Source organism: Xiphophorus hellerii, chromosome 6 (assembly GCF_003331165.1).
Source record: "Xiphophorus hellerii strain 12219 chromosome 6, Xiphophorus_hellerii-4.1, whole genome shotgun sequence".
In the NCBI taxonomy this organism is placed as follows: Eukaryota; Metazoa; Chordata; class Actinopteri; order Cyprinodontiformes; family Poeciliidae; genus Xiphophorus; species Xiphophorus hellerii.
Window position 1 is genome coordinate 18,854,569 of NC_045677.1, and position 17,060 is coordinate 18,871,628.

The 17,060-nt window shown below is 37.3% G+C and overlaps 1 protein-coding gene and 1 long non-coding RNA gene across 2 annotated transcripts; both read left to right on the forward strand.

Moving 5' to 3' along the window:
• The first annotated feature begins 1,398 nt into the window (after positions 1-1,398).
• aqp1a.1 (aquaporin 1a (Colton blood group), tandem duplicate 1) lies at positions 1,399-3,508 on the forward strand. Its single transcript, XM_032565313.1, has 4 exons — positions 1,399-1,851; positions 2,282-2,443; positions 2,613-2,693; positions 2,924-3,508. Exons 1-4 carry the CDS (start codon positions 1,489-1,491, stop codon positions 3,101-3,103), a joined length of 786 nt encoding a protein of 261 aa, XP_032421204.1. The 5' UTR covers positions 1,399-1,488; the 3' UTR covers positions 3,104-3,508.
• A 5,034-nt stretch (positions 3,509-8,542) lies between these two features.
• Positions 8,543-13,634, forward strand: LOC116721527 (uncharacterized). Its single transcript, XR_004339614.1, has 3 exons — positions 8,543-8,959; positions 10,629-13,114; positions 13,273-13,634. It is a non-coding gene; the product is annotated as an uncharacterized LOC116721527 (long non-coding RNA).
• Positions 13,635-17,060: the final 3,426 nt, after the last annotated feature.

The window sequence follows — 17,060 nt, forward strand, 5'->3', positions numbered from 1 at the left end:
AAACAAGCAAGTTTTTTTTTTTTTTAACCCCTCCAGGGGATCTTTTGTGGGCTCTAGTGTCCCTTATATGATAGTAGACTGACAGGAAACGGGGAAGGAGAGGGGGGAAGACATGCGGCAAATGTCGTCGGGTCCGGGAGTCGAACCCGCAACGGTCGCGTCGAGGACTCAAGGCCTCCAAATACGGGTTGTGCTAACCACTATGCCACCACGGCACGCCCGGAAACAAGCAAGTTAACCACTATAATGGAAAAGGGACAGAGATTCCCATCTCAGGTGGAAGAATTTGTCAGCAGAACAGCTATTAGTAATCTACTCCACATATCTGGCCTTTCTGGAAGAGTGGGAAGATTGTTGAACAGAAAACGAAATCCATAATAAGTCTTGTTTGAAGTTTGCCACAAGCCTTATAGAGGGCACAGCAAACATGGGGAAGAAAATGCTTTATTGAGAAGATGAAAATTGTGGCCCGCATGAAAAAGACTGTGGCAACACTCTGCCTGAGCAAACCACTCCTGAAAAATATGCAAGTCAGGAGTTGTAAAAGAAATTAATAAATAAACACCACTTATCATTTTCCTTCCTCTTCACTGTTATGTCCTACTTTTTGATCTTAATGAAACACATTTAAGTTTGTGGTTTTAACATTACAATATGTGAAATAAATCAAGGTGTATGAATGCTTCTACAAGGCACTGTAATTGCTTCTAATTAGCTATTACTTGCTGAAAAGCTAAACACTTAAAAAGTTATAATAAATCTTTTAAGATAAATTTTAGAACACAATAAGTCTAATTGATAATAATGGCATTATTTTTCCTGTCTTTGTCTCAGAATGTGCCCCCCAAACAGGGCATGTAAGACATTATTTGGGTGGTCTTGTGAAAGTGTCTGCTCTGGGAGGAAGGGTGAGACCTAAATGTCAGATAGGGAGTTGTCTGTATTTTATCTTACTCCTCCGTATGTGCTGTCAGTGGCCCTTACTGTTAGTAAATGACAACATTATGTATTGGAGTCATTTCACAGATAAAGCACACAAATAAGGAAGTCAAAATAGACTTGAAATCCTCAAAATGTGTCATAATTAAAGCAAACTTTATTACTTAGAGCTCTCAGTGAGAAGCTCTGCTGTAAAGCTTGATATGCGCGTATCAAAGGAAATTTTACCTTTGGATACAGTTATTAAAAGACACAGCTCTATTACTCACAAAAGTCCAAAGACCAGAGAGGGGTCCAAAGAGAGGCTGTAGGGAGAGGGAGGAAGCAGAGGGAGGGATGTGAGAGACCAGTCTTTAGTCTTCTCATTAATTCAGTGTGGCCCTCTCTTTCAGTTTTTTTTTTTTTTTGAAAGCCCGCCCACCAACCATTATCAGCACTCAGGCCTTATATATGCAGCCTGTTTGCAGTTATTTGTGAGTTTAACTACTCAGACCTTGCAGAAGACCAGCTTCAACTTAAACCCTAAACAGCCAGTCCTCAGCCGCTACCATGCGAGAGTTCAAGAGTAAGGAGTTCTGGAGGGCCGTTTTGGCTGAACTGGTTGGCATGACCCTCTTCATTTTCCTCAGCATCTCCACAGCCATCGGGAACAAGAACAACACTGCCCCAGACCAGGAGGTGAAGGTGTCACTGGCATTTGGACTTGCGATTGCAACTCTAGCCCAGAGTTTAGGCCACATCAGCGGAGCCCACCTGAACCCTGCAGTGACCCTCGGGATGCTTGCAAGCTGCCAGATCAGTGTATTTAAGGCAGTTATGTACATTGTGGCACAAATGCTTGGCTCAGCTCTGGCCAGTGGCATTGTGTATGGAACACGTCCAAATGAAACGGCTGTACTGGGGCTGAACTCTGTAAGTATTTATTTTGATAGTTCTCCAAAAAAAAAGGATATATATCCACATTTAATTTCAGCATGTTGTAGCTTTCATAAGGCTGAACTGAAACTGTTTACCTTGTCCTCTTCCTTAGAAGACATGAGATATCGTTAAAACAAGTGAACAGCTGCAAGAAATTTAAAGTGAACATATGCAAAATTAACACTTTGAGTTAAGTGCTTTTGGAAGCTTGGGTTTTACAGACAAAAACATATCCGTGAGCAGCGCTGAAAAACATGACTTTTCTGTTGATAACTTCTAACGAAATCGAATTCTGTTTCTCTGCCAAGTTACTGTCAAAGTGTCAGGACAATCCCAGCAAACTGCTAAATGAGAAACTGGGAGGAGGGATGGGAAACTATCCATCTAAATAAAACCAACTGTTGTTCTGTTTTTACCCTCACAGCTTAACGGTGTCACCCCCAGCCAAGGCGTAGGCATAGAACTCCTGGCGACGTTCCAGCTCGTGCTGTGTGTCATTGCAGTCACTGATAAAAGGCGGCGTGATGTCACCGGCTCGGCACCCCTGGCCATTGGCCTCTCGGTCTGCCTGGGACACTTGGCAGCTGTGAGTTTATCCTCAAAAACATTGCAAGGTTTATTCAGCAAAGGTGCACCATGTTTCAGTGTGGTGAACCAGCAGTAAACATGGCAAAGCTCTCAAAGACCATAAATTTTACAGCTTGCTTTAGTCGATATCCTTCATCCCAGAAGATAATATTACTTTGTGATTACAGATCAGCTACACAGGCTGTGGCATCAACCCAGCCCGTTCCTTTGGTCCAGCTTTGATCCTGAATGATTTCACAGACCACTGGGTAAGTCAGTGGGTAAAACACACAAGCATTTTATGCACACCTCACAACTCTGCACACATTATGTCTCAATGTTAAGAATCTTAATTGCTTCCTAAAAGCAAGTTAGTTAATTATAGCTAAAAAAAAGTGCATCAATAATTCAGTATAAGTCACTACCAAAAGGAAAGCTTCTTTGCTCACCAGGATTCTGTGTTATTTGCGGCTTGACTGATCAGTGTTGTCTGTTCCAGGTGTACTGGGTGGGTCCGATGTGTGGTGGCGTGGCTGCGGCTCTCATTTACGATTTCTTGCTGTCGCCCAAATTTGACGACTTCCCAGACCGCATGAAGGTGCTGGTGAGTGGACCAGTCGGGGACTATGACGTCAACGGAGGCAACGATGCGACCACCGTGGAGATGACATCTAAATAGCTACACACACTTAACCCCAATGTACATGTCTATACTATTGTAAAAAGATATAAAATATAAAACAGAAAAGCTCTTTAGTGTATTTTAGCATTTTTGTGTTATTTTAATTACCAACAAGGGGCTTTCTTCTACGGGTCATTTAGTGTCACCTTCTAATTCACTTTTTTTATCGACCCAGTGCAAACTTTTCATCCAAACTGCTGCTTAAGTGTGCACTGAGGACTGAAATCCTAACAAAGCAGTTTGGAAAATCTTTTGTTTCCTTATCAGTATTGTATGTTGAGCCATTTTGTACATTTCTATATTTCTGTATCACTTCTTATTGCTGACAGATAAGATGTTGTGTGTGCACTCAAATGTTTCACTTTTATAAGTAAAATAAAAATAAAAAAACACTTAACATGAGCAGTTGTAATTGTTTGCATATTTATTAATGGTTTAATAGAAAATAAAGTAGACTTTTGTTCTTTTTTAAGTTGTCACTATAAAAACTCTCAACCATTTATAAATGGAAAATTGAAGGTTTCATTAAAACACAACCAATACCTCAATTCAGTGCAGTGCAAAACATTTTAGGTTGGAGGTGACTGCTAAACACATGGTAACCAAAAGCTATTCCAATAAGAAGCAGGTTGTTAACATTGGTCAGTCAAAAGAGAAAAATAAAAAAATGAACATACATTCATTTTACCTTTCCCTGAAACTCTATGTAAAGCATCAAAATATTTCTTTGTCGGAAAATTTAAGCAAATTTTCCATGAGTTCAGAGCAGCTCACACTCTGAGCTGCTCTGAACTCAGCAGCTCAGAGTGTGAAACCAAAGGAATGAAGATAAAGAAAAAAATACCTCCACAGCATGATAGCCCAAGATAAGACTGAGGTAAAGGTCATATTCTTCAGAGATAAAAGAAAGTATAGCTGGCAGACAATATTTGGTCAAAAAGAAACATCACTGTTTTTCATGAAAATATGGATTGATCAAATTATCAAATTACTTTTTTATGCACCCGTAAAGAAATCTGGTGGCAGAGTTGTGAAAGCTTAGTTGAAATTAATGGTCGGAGGTTCTCAAATAGTAATGGTTAAACAAAGAAGAGGTGTGATGAGATTTTGCGGCATATTACAATATCCCAAGATTTCCCCTAAAAATGAAGTCTTTACATAAATTGTGGTTAGAACATCTTATCATTTAACCAAACCATCATTTATACATGTAAATAAACAATCTGCAGAGCAAGTAAGTAAAAACTATACATGGCCACCTCAAATTTTACACCATAAAGGTTTTAACACAGCTCTCCACATCTGTGCATGCCTCGCTGACAAGCAAGTGCTGCATTTTTTTTTTTTAGCTCAGCTGATTGACCACATATGACTAAGAGACACAATTTCACTACTGAGTTTTAGGGGGCGATGATGAGCTGGATTGTTAATTTCCAACTGAGAAGGAGAGAATAAGAAAAGGACTGAAAAGAAATAGTAAAGTTATTTCTTGCTAGAATATTAATTCACTTGTGTTGTTGTTGTTCCGGACAAATAAATTAATCATTCTGGGAAACAACAGGGCTCTCCTTATTTCTCTTCTGTTTGTGTTTTTTCCCCTTCTGCTCGTGAACTGACCCATTATCTCTTTATCTGTTATGTCTTTGTGTGACTTTCTAACAGGAAGTAATGTCCTGCTCTCAGTGTGCTCAGTAAGCGCAGTCACAGAAATCTGGCTACACATAGGTGTCAATGGAAAGATCCTAGTAAGTGGTAACAAATGAATAAATCAGTCTCACATAGACTCCATGATAGAGTGCATAGAGAGGTATGAAGTGCACCTTAAGTTGGATAATATGTTCATACTTAGTTATTTTCATTTAAAACTGAACCACAATCTCAAGAATAATCCTGTTTTACTTTGTGTGTGTGTTCAACACTCATTTGTGGAAGCTACAAGTTAAGCTCCAACCTTTTATAGGACATGTGTGGGAATACATAGAATTTAGATGAAATTTTACCAAACTGCAAAACTGTTAATTAAAAAAACTGCTCTTTACTAATGATTAAAGCTACCACTTTACTGCAACTTCTGCTACTTTCTCAAAGGTTCAGCCTACAAACAATACTAGGATTGTTTAAACCTCAGAAATAAAGTTGGTTCCATTTTTACTCTCATTTTGTAGTAAAAATGGAAGCAGTTTTTGAATTGCACAGTTTGTTGACAATGTTCATACAAACTGCTCATTTAGCAAAAGCACTTCATTACAACAGCACCAAAGAAGCTCCAACCACTTTTAAATTGTTAATGCTAGGAGTATTTTGCCCCATAGAAAAAAAAAACAAAAAAACAAGGACAGGCAAGATACATACTCAAAGTATTCTGACTAATAGCTTTGAGTATATATGCATGTAGATGCATAGATACATCTATGCATGTATGCATGTAAATGCATAGATGCTATGCATAGATTGCTATACATCTATGCTATGCATAGATGCTATCCATAGATTGCATAGCATAGATGCTATGTTACATCTACTTTGAAGTCTCCTTTCAAGGGCTATTTCTAAGTTATGTAAATAGTCTGGACTAAATTTAAACATCTCAAAATCAAACCTGAGCCTGATTTATTAGATATTCTTTAAACCACTGTCTAACATTTATGAATCATTCACTCTATTTGTAAAAATATAAAATGGAGTAAGTTTGATGTTTGTTTTTTGGCACATGGATGACCTTGTTTGTCAATGGTAAAACCCTTAAACGTAAATGAAAAAAAAAAAAACAATAAAACTTTCATTTTGTCCCAAAACATTTTGTACTATCTAATGTTGTGGGCAAAAACAATTATCTTCATATTTCTAACTATAATAAAACATTTAAAAAAACTATAAGAAACTGGATCTTGTTGTAACAGGCTGCATAGAAATCACATTTCCATTTCCAAGATACAATGAAAAGCAGATGAATGCTCCACACTTAATGTTTCAACAACATTAAGTGTTGAAACACTCGTTTTTTGTTACTCCAAAAAACTAAAAGTGATGCTCCCTTGTATTGGCATTTAAAGAAAATAGAAGATGAAAGAAGGACATGTATGACTGGGTAACATTCCCTTTCCTTTCAGAAGCTAAAGGGCGCCATGCTTGGATAGCTTTGCCCATTCTATTGCTGTCTCATTAATGTCTGCCTGTTTTCCTTCACACCCTTCAGGAAGGCAATTACATGCTTGGTTTGTGAAAACCCATACAAGTGGATGCCTTTTCCCTTGGCTGAACTATTCTATTATTTATGTTCTTATTTTTAAAAGTAAGAAGAAAAGCTGAAGAATATAGGTTAATTGACTTGGTTCCCAAAATGGCTCGTAGAAATCTGCTCCTTACTGACCAATCATCTGTTTTTATGGTTGTGTTGGCTTCTCATAACCTAAACCATGACACCCTGCTTTTAACCAAAGAGCTTACACATTTTCCTTTTTCTTTACCTTGTTAAATGCTCTTAAACTGTTTTCATTTCCTGCAGTTTGAAGATATAAAATGTTGTACACAGAAAAAGTTAATGTGGAAATTAAACCATAAACTTCAATATATTAAAGGAAGATTAACAACAAGAACCTCAGTCAGACAGCAGCCAAGAGACTTTTGCTGTGAATGTGAATCTGTTGATTGGACAACTTTTAGTCGAGTCCTCCACAGAGCTGGTGTTTATGGTAAAAGGTAACAGTAATTTTATTTATATAGCACATTTTCAGCAACAAGGCAATACAAAGTGCTTTACAGGAATTAAGAGGAAATACAAACAAAATAACAAACCAAAGGAAAGAGCAAAAGAAGAAACAGCTAATAATGTTGATCCAAAGTAAATAAACTAGATACTCCTATTCAGGGTTGGTAGATAAGTATAAGTAAGTATTCTCTGGTCTAACTCCTTTTCTGGTTTAGAAGAATAGGAGCTTAAAAAGTAGTTGCTAAGATAGTTTTTCTGGGTTCCAAGTTCTAATCCCTGTTCTGGGTTGAAAAATACAGTAAGTGTAAGTAAGTAAGTAAGTATCCTCTGGACTTCTGGTTTGCTAGATAAGTATAAGTAAGTAATCTCTGGATACTCCTATTCAGGGTTGGTAGATAAGTATAAATAAGGAAGTTTCCTCTGGTCTAATTCCTTTTCTGGGTTGGGAGAATAGGAGTCTAAAAAGTAGTTGATAAGGTAGTTTTTCTGGATTCCAAGTTCTAATCCCTGTTGTGAAAGCCAACTCAACCACAGAGAAAACATGTGGTCAGATTAGATCAAAACTTCCTGGCTTCTGCTTTTCTTCTAAAGGGACAGTTAAAGGACAAGTTAAAGTTACAGAATGGATTGGTTAGGAACTTTGTATTGGCTCAGAGGTTCACCTTCCAACAGGACAATGACCCTGAATATTATGCCAGAGGTACAATCAAATGATTAAGATCAAAGTATAAATACTTTAGAATGGCCCGGTCAAAGTGGAAAAGGTGTGAAAGTCTATCTTTATATAATCCTTCCACTCAATAAGAGTAAGCTTAAGCTGTTTTTCAAATAAGAAAGAGCAAAAATCTCACCCCTTAAATGCAAATTTCACTTTTTAATTGCAAAGCTGGTAGAGATAATCCAAAGGATTTGCAGCACTAGCTGCAGCAAATAGTGGCTCTACAAAATATTGACTGAGGCAAACTGAATGAAAATGTTTGCCACACTCTTCAGATACTGTCAAAACTTTGAAAACCAAGTATTTCTTTCACAAAAACAAATAAATGTTTTTGGTTGTACTGTGATAAAATGTGAAAAATATGTATGTCTTTCAGAGGCACTAAATGAATAAAATTTGAACTTTAGGCCCATCTTGAATTAATCTAAGTTTGGAGATACCTTCAGCATACCATATAATATTTGATAAGCATTTCCTTATACTTTCTACTTTCCACAGGTCTAAAAGACTTTCCTTCCATTGTTTGAGAATACTGTTTGCTGAAGCTGCTTGTCAATTGATTGATCTATCTTTATTGCTCTGTTTTCACCTTTGCATATCTCTTGTGTTCTTTAAATTCACCTGTGTTGAAACATGAAGCCGAAGCCAATTGATCCGCAATAAAGGCACTAATAAATAAACAAATAAATAACAGGGAAAGTGGGATGAAAGCTCCGATTGTTTTTATTATAGGCATGCCGTGTGATTCATGATCATGTCACTTTCTGCAGTACACGTTGCAGGAGGCAACTTTCTAGGGATTCACGCTAATACTGTGACTGGGCCTTTACTGTTTTGTATTGACACTGTCTGGTTTCAAGGAAGTGGCACTTTTCTTAGAATTTTAGCATCCCTTTTCAAAGAGCCTGGATCCTTCAGCTCCTCCTCTCAGCTTTTTACATTTCATAAGAGGAAAAAGGTCCTATAATTTTTATGTTTTTTTCAAATTTAATGACCAGTTTGAATACTATCCACTGTTGATAGAACTAAATCTTCAGAGGTTTTGGTGAATGATCTGTGAATGAATGTAAGTGCTGTCTTTTACAAGAGTACTTGATGTCATCATGGGTGGTAACAGACCATTAACAGTTCTGCGAAAAATGTGATGGAAATAAGTGATAGCTAGATAATATGTGATCAGAGCCTTATTTAAGGAAAACTGCACACACACAAAGCCAGTAGCTTGGCTTTTTCTGAACAGAACACCTGAAAGCAATACTGAGCTCTCTGGCCTCGAATTGCACAAACTCCTGACCTGGACTCTGGATTACCAGCAGCAAATGGATATAATGAACACCACTATATAGTGTGACACACAGATTTCTCATCATGTTATTCTAACATATTTTCATCCATTTCAGCACATGGAAGGCAATTCATTAAAATTGTAAGTATCATTTTACATTGCTTGACAGAAAGCATTCACTTTGATTATTCATTTCTCATTTGTCCACTTCTGCCTTGTTTAATTACTTAAAAATATTCCCAATCTATAGCTATATCACGTTCAAAATATTTTGTGCATCTGCAAGAGTTGATTTAGACTCGCGAATCGTATTTTTATTATCTGAAATTGGCAGGGTATGAAAATTATGGATGAGTGCAGGGTGAGGACACGATGAGGTGCTCCTACTGGCAAAAAGATCAAAGTCAGTTTTAATAAGCTCTGAAATTCTTCCCTTAACCAGAGAGAGGTTCTCACCAAGTCAGATGAAAGCCACCCTTCGGACCAATCGATTAGCTGGGAAAAGTTCATGCAAAGCTTAACCAGAAAAAGTTGTTTCTGTCATTGTTCGTTGTGATTTGTATCAATAACCATGCAGTACTTCTAAACCATATTTGTTTAAAACTTTGATTAAAAGCAAATAAAAAATTGTGGTTTAACAAACAAATATGTCAAAATTAAGGTTTTTGTAGAGTTAGAGACTCAATACAATTTAAACCCTCTGAAGCAGAAGATCAGGTTTCTTCTTCAAGAGTCATTCTTATTAACTTGCCATAATTTTGTCAGCAAAGGCCAAATCCATTGTTGTTTCAAAGTGGTGGCAGACAGAATAGCTCTTTTATTTTCTTTCTTGGCCAGAAAACAACTGTTTGCGAATAACATTCTGCGTCTTCACTGGCTGCCCAGGCTGCCAATAAAACAATGAGACCATATGCAGTGGAGACTTTATTCGTGTCCCATCTGCCCCTCCATCACACGGTGCCACTCACATGAACTGTCCTCATTCTCACTCCCATATTGATGTTACTGCATTTATATTCATTTTAAGACAGGTCTCAGTTATGCTGCAGAAATGATAACACTGATATGAACAACCATTTATGTAGAAGAATGACACCCCCCAGCATGATGCTGTTACCACCATATGTCAACTGTGTAGATAGTTTTTTCAGGTTGATGTGTGAAGTCAATTTTCTGTTACTATTAAAAAAATAATAATCTGGAAGTTAAAGTAGAATTCAGAACCAACAGCAGAACCACAACAATATAGCAGGAGAAAGCAAACGTCCAAAATACTCCTCATACAGCCATTCAGACGAGGATACTGTTAGAAAAAGAGAGATATTCTTGTTGGCAGATCAAATACAAGCTATGAGTGTGCATTACACAGGAAACTTAGTCACCCACTTAATCTCAGCAGGTATTAGGGGAGACTATATAACACAGGTGTCACCCATTTCCAAATTAGGCAACAGAAAATCTGTTTAGAGGACACTTTTTTTTTTTAAGTGCTTGTGACACCAAGCGCCCTGAGCGCTGCGACATCCTGGGCAGGCAGCCAGCCAACCAGCCACCCAAACTACAATTGACTATGAAATAGCAAAACTTAAACCTACTCAATTTTGTGCTATCAGAAAACTAAAGCATTTTCAAGCAGACTTATAAATTACCGTTTATCTAAAAATAGAAGGACAAGATAAAGCAGAGCACAATTCAGAGATGTGCAACAAAATACTCAAGTTAGAGGCTGTTTGTAGGAAAAGGAAAAGTAGGCATGCAATGCTGTGTCGGCAAAGGTGATGCTTTAAAAGGTTTCTCATTCTTTTCTCAGGAAGGAAGACAGGAAGTGGCATGGCCCTTTACCCCACAGGTTCTTTTGCGCAGAAAGGCAGAGCAGGAGTCTGGTTTCCTTGTCATGCATTCAAAAGGTCATATTTTCTTTCCAGCAGTAAATGACTGATGTTGGCCTCAATGCAGTCAGCATGGCACAACATATGCTGAAAAATAGAATTTGAGCTATAAGGACAGAGAAAAAAAGCATTTGACAAGACTTTAAGCATGAACTGAGATTGTCAAGATGCCTTTTTGGAGTCAAGAATGATTGAAAATGTTTATTCTCAATAGATAAAATATTTGAAGTTCGTTGAAATTGCAAGAAATAAATTATGACTGCAAAGCTTTTGCATCTTCTAACAGAGGTCAATCTTCTCTGCCTTCTTTGAAAAGCCTTTTAGCCTTGATAAAAAGCTAATAAATCTAATAGAGGGGGCAACTCCTCAGCATCTATGTACACCTAGAATTGCGTACAGTTTTCACAAAAGGTTCTGTTTTGGTGATAGGAGAATCAGACCATGAGATGTTCTTTAACACATCCTACACATTCTCAATGGGATTTATTTTCTGGACTCTATTGTGGACAGTCAGTGTAGTGAAAGCAGTGTCTCGTGGTTTCTGAACAACTCTTTCACAATTCAAGCCCACTAAATCCTGGCATTGTCTGCTAAAGTGAGATGGTTGCTTAAGAAGTGAGAAGCTGCTCACTGAGTTACTTAGTGTTATTTAACTTGCTGCCAGCTGCTCTGAATCAATGCAGTACTTTTCCAATTAAAGTCTCCTACCTACTAGTGCAGTCAAGGTTTTTAACTTTTTTTAATCCTTACAATATGTTTTGCTATTAACTCAAAAGGGACACCCAGATAAAATCATTAGTTGTGTATTAAAACTCTTTTTCTTTTCTTTTAATTCTAATCTACAAGGTTAACGATTAATAACAACAGTTTAGTTTGGTTTTACATAAGCTGTGAATAATAGTAAAATGCATCTCAGCCTTGAGCTAAACTGGAAAAGTACTGAACAGAGCATGAGAAACAAAGGACAGGTTCTGAAATGCAAATGCCTTGACTTTCCTGATCAGGTAGAGTTTTTCTAGTTGGGCTGGATGAGGGCAGGTCAGTGTTACACACAGTGTCCGGTTGCAGGTACAAACAAATTTAGTGCCTCTGTGCACTTTGACACGCAAATGTCACATAAGGTCTGCTGGTTAAACATTTATTAAGTTTCCATGTGCACGATTAAAACTGTGAAGCTTTTCTGGTGAAGAATAGAATTTAAACACAGAAATTTGTACAAAAGGGTGAGGTAAAGGGTGGATGTGATCAAAATCTAGAGTTATGGCCTACATGTATTCTACATTTGGATGAAAATTAAAATGGCATGTCACCATGAGAACACCATGCCCTCAGTGAAACATGGTAGTGGCAGCATAATGCTGTAGGGATGGTTCTTCGGCAGGAACATCTGACAAAGGAATTATTCCTTAACAAAGATAAATGACAAAAGTTTCAGTCTAGATAAATAAAGATGGCAGAGATGTGCACCAAATGACAGGGTAAGGCTTAACACAGATTTACACCACACTATTCAGATTACAATAACATGTATCCTTTCCTTTCACTTCAAAATATTTGCTACTTTGTGTTGGCCTAGCATATAGAACCCTCTAAGAAACAATAACATTTGTGGATTTACCTTGACAAAATGTGGGAAAGTTCAATGGATGCGATTATTTTTCAGGGAGATGGTAAGAGATAAAACTGGGATTGCTTAGTGGAGCTCATTTGAATCCTTGCATTAACTTGAATCTGCTTATGACTGGCAGGGACAATGTCCTCGGAGCCTGGTGCTACATGGATAGAGCAGATGGTGGGTGCAGTAGCTGGCAGGGCCTTTGTGTATGGTCTTATTCTAGAAACAACACATTTGCTGGGTGTTAACAAGCAACAAGTGAATCCAATTTTTCAGACTCATGCTTTTTCTGATAAATTACATTTAATGCTCGGACTGGGTGGAATTTGGGGATAATGCAGTCAGTCTAATCTGGTTATGTGGAAGGGTCGTGTTGTAGCATGTAAGACTGCCTTACTTGCTGACAACTGGTGATTTACTAATAACTGTGAATTATTGAGGTCTGTACTGGTGTGCAGCAGAGGCAGGCCTTCTTTTATCAAAGACTTTCATAGGATGAAAGCATGTGCTGACCTCTGCAGTAACTTATGTAGTGAATCAGGCAGATAAATAAAGTCAATTCGTTGCAGGCTTTGCACCACTGGTGCTTAATCTGTTAGGTTTTTTTTCTATGCATCTCATGAAGTCCAAGAAAACATCCAGATCACAACTGACTTTGATAAAAGAGCCCATTGACATTTTTTTTTTTTCTTTCTTAGATGGAGTCCCACCTGCATTGATAAAATTCAGTATCTTGACAGGAACATGCCTCTAATCATTGGGCTCCCTGCAGGGGTGGGACGCCTTATTGAGGTGAGTTAATCAAAACATTCCTTCATTTCCCTAGTCATTAATTTAGCAGATGATTCCTCCATTTCACAGAGGCCTCGTACAATAGATTGACTTGGTATGCTCTGGCTGATGTGCAGCCGGGAAAGCAAGAGATGTTCTCCGCTGATATATGTTTGCAGATCAACAAGGCAGGAAGTGGAATCAACTCATCTCTGTCCTTTGGCCCAGTAGTTCATTGTGCTGAAAATGAGAACTAGCAAGCTATTTCATTTGTACATATTGGATGTGCCTGTCCTGTTGTTTGGTTTTTCAGGTGTACTGGAAAGAGTCGCTGAGTGATACCAGGACATCTGTATAATTACCTGCTGTCAACTGAAGATGAGCTCTTCTGTTCTATTGTGCTGTGTTACAATACAGAGAAAATAAACGGAACCATTTCTAGAGCATGCTAAGTGTATAATGTGGTAAAAAAAAAAAAAAAGAGCTGGTCTGAGAGGTAGAAATATGGACAGAAAAGTAGCAAATAAAATATTTCTCCCCATATTGTTTTTTTTATCTCTTTTATGCACAAAACATACCTACATTGACACAAGTATTCATTCTATTTTAAAGGTTTTTATTTTTATTTTGCTAAACTGCAAACCTCAGTGGACATTCTAAGATTTTATGTGAAAGAACAACACAAAATAGTGCCTGATTGTGAAGCGAGAAGAAAATTATACTTTTTTTTTTTTACCAAGAAATATTTTTAAAAAGTGTGGCATTCATTTATTTTCACCCTCGTGAACCACATGTAGCTGCAATTACAGCAGCAAAATATATTGATTTATTTCTCTAAAAGCTTTGCACACCTAAAGGCTGAAATCATTCCCAATTCTTTTTTGCAAAAAAAAGAATTGAATTCTCAAACTCTGTCAGATTAGATAGAGAGCTCCATATATCACTTACTTTTTCTAGGCCTGTTTCTTTCCTTTACCTGTAAAAACAAAGTATTTAAAAAAAAATTGTTTTGCTTTTGTATATTAGAAACAAATAGGGAAAAAAATGACAGAAATGAATATTCTGGGAGGGCTTCAACTGCAGGCCATGTTGGAATGTGATTGTTTTTTTAGGGGCATGTCAGTGAAGCACATCTGCTCCCTGAAGTGAATTTGGTCTACCGGTCAGTTATCAGATTGGTGGATCAACATGTGTATTCTGCATGCTGACACAAAGGCTTGGGTACATGTTGCAGAAAATGAACTATAGACGCCAGGACAATATTTACATGTTATTTAGTATTTTTGTCCATGTTACACACTGCTAAAAATTCAGTAAAAATGTTATGTTATTTAGTAGTTTACATTGAGGGTAAAGTGAGTTTCTTGCCTCATTTTAGTTGATAATGTGCATTTCAGAGCTTGTGACTGACCAGATTTAAGGATTCAGACTTCTCACTGCTGTATCCAACTGTGTGAGAAATCTGATTTTGCAACTCTGTGTGAATATAATTGCAGTTCTGATTAAAAAATATATTTTTTCAATGTTTTTCAGTTTCTGCTAAATTAACTCAAGACTTTTCTGATATTTACAGTCTTACTAGAACTTACTTTTCTTATACTAGTGAAGATACAGTAATATAACAAAAGAAATAGGATGTGACATTTTATTTCACCTTGAATTAACTTTTTGGTTTGTTCATGCATCTGGATTTTTATTTAAACTATCAGTATTGTTATTTCCTGCTTACTTCTTGTTGATGAGGGTCTGCAAGTTTCTTTCAGGCAGCACAGTTTCCGTGTGAATGTGGTGGCCAGGATTCAACAGTCCCTCCCTGCAGCATTACATAATTATTCAGGGTGACGCGCGTGTGTGCAGGCATGTGAGTCTCTGTATGTGTGTTTCGATATGGTGCCAGCAGTTCAAAAATCAAAGTTGGAAATGCTGCAAGTTTCATAATTAGATGTAAGTAAACCAGAAATATGTTGCAATTTTAATAAGGGGATCTTAAATTTGTGTTAGAGAACGGCTTTTGTCTTTCGAAAGTCCTAGAAATAAACTGCGGCCTTGACTGCAAAACTAGAAAACTAATGTATTAAAATATCTATCACAATGACATAAACAACAATTAAATTAAAGGACTGTGCATTTGGGCCAGTAAGAACATCTCAAATTATCATATCTTCTATTTTCAGGTGCTATAATTTAAAAATTAAAGGTGCAAGATTTTCCTACACAGCCTGTATGTGTGGTTGGCTACATATTCCCAAAATGATGCAATGAATTATTCAGCTCCAAGAACTGCAAATTCTTCTCTTCACAGAAATGCTTTATGGGTTTCCATTTTTAGACAAGCTCTTTATTAGTCCGTTATTGTTTTGGTCAGTGCATTATTATCTTTCCCCAGGAATTTGGCAAATTTAATGTGGCCAATCCATTGTCACTTTCCCTTGCATGTGAATGGGTTGGTACCAGTTTTGCCTCATATCACCTTTAATTTCCCTCTGGATGCAGAACAAATATTTAAAAATTGAAAGCAAAATTAAATTTTGCCTCCAATGGCTCAATACAGTGGTATACTTTCTCCTTATGTTTTTATTGTTTATTAACCATTACAAGCTCAAGTTCCTGGTCTTTGAGATCAGAAATGGAAATTCTTATACTTATATTCCTCCAAGCTTTTATCATCGTAACTCATTGTTCACCAGCCCAAACAAAACAGCTCTGAAACGGCTGCAGTCAGTTCAAAACACAATCACTAGATTACTAAACTCAAAACAAAAAGAGATTGTGAGGCTTGAAAATGAGGTCAGTGGTGAGTGCCTTTAAAAGTAACTAAAAATACATGTATTTAAATTTCTTTTAATAAAAATGTGCCCATTTTATAACGTTTTACTGTAGTGCAGTTGAAGGGTGTATTTTAAAAAATTTGGTCAATGCTCTCAGTAGATCAGGTAACTGGACATGCAAACACTTTAAATCCTCCCATCTTGTATAATCGAAAAGCTTGATTACACAAGATGGGAGGAGGCCATCGTGGAGATTTCTCGCTTGGCTCTGTCACAAGAATGCGGTCTCTACCCATCCACGCACGTGGCTCCTCTCACATCCCATTTTATGACTTGTGGATATGTAATGGTTTTCACACCCCTGGCTAATCATTGAATAAGCATAAAATAACTTAGAGCAGCTCCATAACTGGACACTCAGTTACAGTTAAATTCGGAAAATCAACAAAATAATGCTGCAAGGGTAATCAAACCAAGGTTGTTTAAATACACATAATCTACTGTTAGCTTAGGCACCAATCACAATAGCTGACATGGTTGGGTGCTAATCTTGATGATGTTCCCCTCTGTGTGTGAGGATCATTAACAAATGTCCCAAATAATTTTATGAGGCAGTAAAGTATTGCTCTGTGTCACCGGTTGTGCAAAAGGAAAATCCCTTTATCTCTTTCAATTTAACAGACCATAATGAAGCTTTGACAAAGAAAATTCTCAGAGCGAGTTTGCAACTGAAGCATGAAGATGAAGAGACTTTAGAGGCTACAGAAATTAGCATCTATCATTAAATTCAAACACAACAGCTGGCTCAATCTAATTAGAAATATGAATCCTCAGCTCTGTATGTGGACCTTCATCTGGACCTTCATCTGGCATAGTGTATGTGCTCACAGCAGAGGTGCAGCATGGCTTTAAACGTACAAATGGCCTTATCTTCTTTACATGACAGTGACTGTTCTTCACATGTTCTTGTTTATGGTGGAATTTAAGCCATGTGACAATTAGGACCAGTTTAAAACCTCCTTCCTTTGTGTGTATAACCTCAGAGGTCAGAGCATTGTGTTTCGCCTCTTGTTTTGAAGTTTGTCAAACAACATGGACAATGCTCTTTTTGTTGCTCCACAGTCATTTTCTCTGAGAGTGTTCATCACATTATTTGGCTCTCGCAACTGAACTTGATTGGTTTGTAACTTGGCACCAGG

Coding starts and splice junctions, on each gene's coding strand:
- aqp1a.1 (XM_032565313.1), top strand. CDS start 1,489: ATGCGAGAGTTCAAGAGTAAGGAGTTCTGGAGGGCCGTTTTGGCTGAA. Junction 1,852..2,281: donor CTGTACTGGGGCTGAACTCT/GTAAGTATTTAT, acceptor TTACCCTCACAG/CTTAACGGTGTCACCCCCAG. Junction 2,694..2,923: donor ATGATTTCACAGACCACTGG/GTAAGTCAGTGG, acceptor TGTCTGTTCCAG/GTGTACTGGGTGGGTCCGAT.